The following is a 6,569-nucleotide window of genomic DNA, read 5'->3' on the forward strand; positions in this document are numbered from 1 at the left end:
CTTCCAGAGCCTCCCCGGCTGTGTGTTACAAAGTTCAACTCTGAACGCGTCAGATCTCAGTGTGACAGATAAAAGGCCGTGCACTTTTGACGTACTTAGTGTATGTGAAAGCGCTTCAGGTTTTTTTCCAGCGTCATTTATTATAAACAATTAGTTAATTAATTTCTTTTTTTTACTATTAGAAAATCTATCTGTAAAAATGTAAATCAACTGGGCTTGCTGTATTTTTTTGAAGACGTTTCGCTGGTCATACGACCAGCTTTCTCAATTCCGAAAGACTTGTACAAAACCTTTCTCTGTGAATAAATATGGTGAATGTTGGTCCAATCCACACCATCTGTTTATCATAGATTTATTAAACAACCTGACAGTTTTTTTTTTGTTTAAAGCTCAAAATGTTAACAAAATAAGCGGTTACAAATATTTATTTGATTTTGAAAACTTTTAGGGCATTTTTCTACTATTAGAAAACGTTTTTTGTTTTTTTTTAGCTCCGAATGTTAACAAAATAAGCGGTTACAAATATTAATTTGAATATTAAACATTGTAGGGCATTTTTTTTTTTTTAGAAAACCTCCCCCTTTTTTTAAATTTCAGAATGTTAACAAATTAAGTACAATACATTTGTAGGGCGTTTATCATTTTTATTTTTTCATTTGCAAATGTCTGTTTCGCTTTCATAGTCCATTAGATAATTTAATAAGAGATTTGAAAGCGTTAAGCGAGCTTTCGTAAGATCCAGCCATGAACAACATGAATAGATATGAGTTGAGCGATGGAGAAGAGGAAGGTGAAGACGCGGGTGGCAGCGTACGGCCGCTTATCTCGGCTCTTCAGCAGAAGAGGAGGAACCTGATTCTTCATCTGGATCTAAATAACACCATCCTGGTATCTGACACGGCCACCGGCCAAGGGCTCAGGGAAGCACTCAATTCCTACTTGAGCACTGTCACCTGGGGGAGGATAAGCAACACAGGTAGGTGCCCTCCAGTTTTTTTTATATCTATCTATCTAATTATATAAGTAGGGATGCACCAATACCCTTTTTACCCAACCAAGTAACAATACTTTTCCTCAAGTACTCGTTGATACGAATTACCGATTCCCCCTCTTTTTTTTTCTTTATAGTCATGTAACGGTTTTTCTAAAACAATAAAGACTGATGATTTTAGGACAGTGGTAAAAAAAAGCCAGGGCCCGGTCGCAGCTGCAATTGCTGAGTCCCTGGTAGTTCTGCTACTAGCTCTAAGCTGTAGAGTGATACAAATCCCAGCAATACATTATACAGTAATGAAGAGTACCACCAGCTATAGAGGACTACAAGTCCCAGAAATGCATTATACAGAAAAAGATGAAGCTACATACTCTGTGTTGCTCCGGGGTGCTGGCCTGATGTATCCAGTGGAGGATATTTTAGGGGGGCTGTGCGGGGTTTTAGGAGTCTGTGCAGGGTCTCAGGTGGCTGTGTGGGGTCTCAGGTGGGGGTTTAGAGCGTAGAAGAAAGAGGCGATGCCCATAGCAGGCAATCAGATTTTTATTTAGCTGTGCCACATGCAGGGTTTCAGGAGGGCTGTGCGGGGTCTCAGGAGGGCTGTGCGGGGTCTCAGGATGGCTGTGCGGGGTCTCAGGTTGGCTGTGCAGGTTCTCAGGTGGCTGTGTGGGGTCTCAGATGGGCTATGCGGGGTTTGGAGCGTAGATGAAAGAGGCGATGCCCATAGCAGGCAATCAGATTTTATATTTCATTTAGCTGTGCCACATGCAGAGTCTCAGGTGGGCTGTGCGGGGACTCAGATGGGCTGTGCGGGGTCTCGGGAGGGCTGTGCGGGGACACGGATGGGCTGTGCGGGGACACGGATGGGCTGTGCGGGGCCACAGGAGGGCTGTGCGGGGTCTCAGGAGGGCTGTGCAGGTTCTAAGGTGGCTGTGTGGGGTCTCAGATGGGCTGTGCGGGGTTTGGAGCGTAGAAGAAAGAGGCGATGCCCATAGCAGGCAATCAGATTTTTATTTAGCTGTGCCACATGCAGGGTTTCAGGAGGGCTGTGCGGGGTCTCAGGAGGGCTGTGAATCCAGTGGAGGATATTTTAGGGGGGCTGTGCGGGGTTTTAGGAGTCTGTGCAGGGTCTCAGGTGGCTGTGTGGGGTCTCAGGTGGGGGTTTAGAGCGTAGAAGAAAGAGGCGATGCCCATAGCAGGCAATCAGATTTTTATTTAGCTGTGCCACATGCAGGGTTTCAGGAGGGCTGTGCGGGGTCTCAGGAGGGCTGTGCGGGGTCTCAGGATGGCTGTGCGGGGTCTCAGGTTGGCTGTGCAGGTTCTCAGGTGGCTGTGTGGGGTCTCAGATGGGCTATGCGGGGTTTGGAGCGTAGATGAAAGAGGCGATGCCCATAGCAGGCAATCAGATTTTATATTTCATTTAGCTGTGCCACATGCAGAGTCTCAGGTGGGCTGTGCGGGGACTCAGGTGGGCTGTGCGGGGTCTCGGATGGGCTGTGCGGGGACACGGATGGGCTGTGCGGGGACACGGATGGGCTGTGCGGGGCCACAGGAGGGCTGTGCGGGGTCTCAGGAGGGCTGTGCGGGGTTTGGAGCGTAGAAGAAAGGAGGTGATGCCCATAGCAGGCAATCAGATTTTATTTTTCATTAAGCTGTGCCACAGTAAAATGGGATTGGAGTTCGTGCTGAGCAGCCAGCTGAGGTGTGACTCATGCTTAGCGGCATTCTTTTTTTGTTCCAGGTGAATGGGAATGGATAAGCGATCAGCCGTCTGTCAAACCTCCATCCCCAGACGCCATCAACTATAACACCCAGTTTGGGCGTGATGGCAACTTCAGTGACTCCAAGATAGGACGGCGCTTCAAGGAGGTCTTCACCCGCCACCTGGACCTGCTGCAGTGGCAGGGAGAGGCAGACGACACGTTTACACAGAGCGGGGAGGACGGGAAGCTCTATCACTGGATCCTGCCATCCTTCTTCCACCTGCTCAGCACCCTCCATCAGCAGGGCAGACACTTCTCTGTCATACTGAGGACGTTCGGCAGTGACCTTCCACTTGTGCTCCAATCTGTTCACGCCACGTTAGCCGGAAAACATCCGTATTTCCCCGAGCTGAAGGAACTGCCGGTAAATATGTGGAGTTTTGGGAGGTGGCAGGTATGTCGGCCATTGAAATAAATCTGAAGGTGTCTTATCAATTCTCATTGTCTGATTTCTCCCCTAGCTCAGTGTGGAGCTCACACCGGGGAGAATCCGATGCAACAAAAGGGAGAACGTGCTGACCCGGGGCGCTGATCGTGTGTCCACTAAAGGGAGAGAGAGAAATATTTATGACTACTTCACTGCCATGTCCGGAATAGGAGGGTTTCAGGACCACTTTGACTGGTAAGGAGCAGGGAACACGGCTGTAAATGCAGTTCTAGGGCCTGGCGAGGGTGAGGGGGGCTTCATGCAGACACCTCTGGCTTTGCATTATCAGGGGCAAAGTGTGTGACCACATATGGATTTCTGGCCTATCCCATTCATATTATCCCGGACAAGCCTCCACTGGCTGCGGGTGCCCCATAGACGTAGGATTGATAACTGGTAGAAACTAGCTGATTTTAGAGCTTGCCATCTATGTTTGTAGGAACTGAAGTGCCACATCAATTAAAATAGTCCAGATGCAACTTCATTCCGTTCCCCCCATTCCATAGGGTCATGCCATAGGGTCAGGGAGGAATATTAGTACCCAATGCGTTTCTGGGGTCCAAAATAAACTCCCTTCATCAGGGCCTAATGAGAGAAATATATGTATGTGGACTACAATCCCAGCAGCTCAAAGGTATTGTGTTATGATGGGAGTACTGGTAGTTTGTTATCTACTTTGTTCACTGTCAAGCCATTAATACTGTTGAGATCCTTTTGGATTTTAGAAGATGCCAAGCCAGATCACCCATATTCACACCACTTAACTATTGTTGGATTGGAAACACCAAGAGAATAACCACACGGGTCCAGCAGGTTCATTCCCTACGTTCAAAAATCTAATGTTTATGAGCACCTTTAGAGTGAACGCAGAATTAAAGATCGGCATACTTGTTCAAAGTTCTATTGAAAGCTCCAACTCATCGAGATCTCCAACTACCTCACTTCCGGTGCTCAGAAAGACTGGAGCTCTGTACAGTTGCGGTGCACATGCGTGCATAGCGCTTTCAGAACACTCGTTGAGTTTGCCACCTGTTGAATATTGTTAAAATGTAGCTGTACAGAAGCTCCGTCAGTCTTGTTGTGTTTTGCAGTCTAACGCCGTCTGGTCGAAACCTCCAACTTGCAAGTACCGGCAGTGAAGTAGTTGGAGATTTTGATGAGCTGGAGCTTTCGATAGAACACCGGGTCAGGGACTTAGAAAGCACTGAATCCAGTGGGTATTGACTGTCAGAGAAGGTGCCCAGCAATGGCATCCATTATATATCAGGACAGGTCCCCTTGAACATTTCCACCCCTCTCTCCTCTTTTTTTATAGGTGGGCGAGAAACAGCTTTACAAGCACGGGAGGGAAGCCATTTTGGATTGATCCCAACGACTGCGATAATCTGCATCTCATCATAGATGACAACATCCGTCTGAGTGAACAGGACACTGATACAATTGTGAATTGCCGGGTGAGTTCCGTGGAAGTTTATAACACTAACAGGGTCATTCCCAGAGGGGTGAAGAGTTTGGAGAAGGCCGGAGAAGTGAACAATGTAGGACAACATAGCTGATTTGGACAAATTCTCCAATTCAGCTCACTCTCCAGTTCAGCGATGTTGTCCTACATTGTTCACTTCTCCGGCCTTCTCCGAACTCTTCACCCTTCTGTGAATAACCCTGTAAATGTTGCTGGCAATGGAAGAACAGCTTAACCACTTGCTGCCCGGAGCAATTTCTTACATTTGCACACACATGATGATAAAATCTGAATCTTTGGCTAGAAAACAGCTTCAGACCCCCAAACAATGATATATTTTCTGAAAGCAGAGACCATGTAGAACAAAAAGATACTAGTTGCAATTTTTTATGTCGCACGGTATTTGCGCAAATGTTTATCAATCAAGTATTTTTAGGATAAAATACACTAAATGTAAATTTAGCACACAGAAAGAGAATATAATACCCAATTTTTTGGTAAAATATAAAAGACGGGGTCACGCTGGGTAAATAGTTGTTAAACATGTCAAGCCTTAAAATTGCGTGCGCTAGTGAAACCGCAAAAAACTACAATAACCAACATTTCCCACAAGCGACACTTTTACTGCTCATCAGTTTAGTGTTAACAGTGATTGATGGGCCCAGAATTATTGCTCTCACTCCGATGCTCGCAAAGATATGTAATATGTGTGGCGCAATTTTCGTTTTTGCACGTTGGTGCATCCAACGCGTTTTTGGGTTTGTGCGTGCACGTGGGCAGCGGGGGACATTTTTTTTTTTACACTCCACTTTATTTCTATCACATAGGGGGCTATCAAACCCCTTATGTAATAGCAAATATAATGTGACAGGTCCTCCTTTATGGAGACATCAAAGGTCTTTCAGACCCCTAATGTCATCTAGTGACCCCAAAGAAGCCGATGCAGCAGAGATCTGCTTCCTCAGCTTCTTCTTCTGGCTCTAGGAGCCAGAGAATGTGCACAGTGACACCGGAAGTGATGTAATGCACATCACTTCCGGGTCCAGTGATCAGAGGAGAGATCAGCAGCTGGAAGAATGCTGATCTCCCTCCGATCCATCAGGGGAGACCCACGGGGCACAGCAGAGCCCAGGAAGCTGACGGCGACATCAGCAGCCGTGTTCGTGGTATAACCACTTCCAGCGGATGACGTGTAACTCCACTATTGTTGAGAAAAAAGGCGTCGGTGTGTCTGACCTCTGTAGAGAGACCACAGCTTCCCCACAGAGAAGAACGGTCCCACTCTGCATCTGATGGCATTGGAATGGCTTTTCTACTCAGACTCCGGCTGCTTTAGAAATCACGCTGTAAGACATTGAAGGCCTTTTTGTTTTGACTGGAGTGTATTTAGCTGATTTAAACTGAAGGCGCGATTGGGCTTTAAATACCATTTGCAGTTGTTTAATAACCTTTCTTTATCTGGCTCAGGTACTTCTGGACCAGGGAAGAGGGAAGGAATCCAGGAAGGTCCCCACCTCGGAGCTGTACGACATCTGTTTGGTGCAGACGGATCTCCTCCGAGCCATCGCGGAGAAAGATTACTTTCTAGACTGCGTCCGATCCTGCGAGGAGAATTATGAAAATTACCTCCAGAGCTTTCAGCTGGAGTAGTCTGAGCCACTGCTGGCGGCTCTTCATTTTCCCGATGGACTGTTACATTATTTATTTAGCTTTTTATGGTTGAGTTATTTAACACGTATTCCACTATCTCAGGGAGAAATCTCCAGCTGCATTACGGGTCACCTAAGAAAAGGAGACTCGTTGTTTGCCTTAGATTAGTTTGCAGCTTCAGAAATTTAAAGCTGAACTCCGAGCAGTTATCAGAAAACACATAATTTAATGCGGTTGCGTATGTTGACACCACTGTGTCCTTAAAGCAGAACTCCA

The 6,569-nt window shown here is 46.7% G+C and overlaps 1 protein-coding gene across 1 annotated transcript; it reads left to right on the forward strand.

Annotated features, from left to right (window-relative positions):
* The first annotated feature begins 738 nt into the window (after positions 1–738).
* On the forward strand, positions 739–6,337 carry LOC108804394. Its single transcript, XM_018576108.1, has 5 exons — positions 739–976; positions 2,733–3,118; positions 3,216–3,376; positions 4,497–4,635; positions 6,111–6,337. Exons 1-5 carry the CDS (start codon positions 745–747, stop codon positions 6,291–6,293), a joined length of 1,101 nt encoding a protein of 366 aa, XP_018431610.1. The 5' UTR covers positions 739–744; the 3' UTR covers positions 6,294–6,337.
* The last annotated feature ends 232 nt before the right edge of the window (positions 6,338–6,569 follow it).

Source organism: Nanorana parkeri, unplaced genomic scaffold, assembly GCF_000935625.1.
Source record: "Nanorana parkeri isolate BGI_ZX_2015 unplaced genomic scaffold, ASM93562v1 scaffold56, whole genome shotgun sequence".
NCBI lineage: Eukaryota > Metazoa > Chordata > Amphibia > Anura > Dicroglossidae > Nanorana > Nanorana parkeri.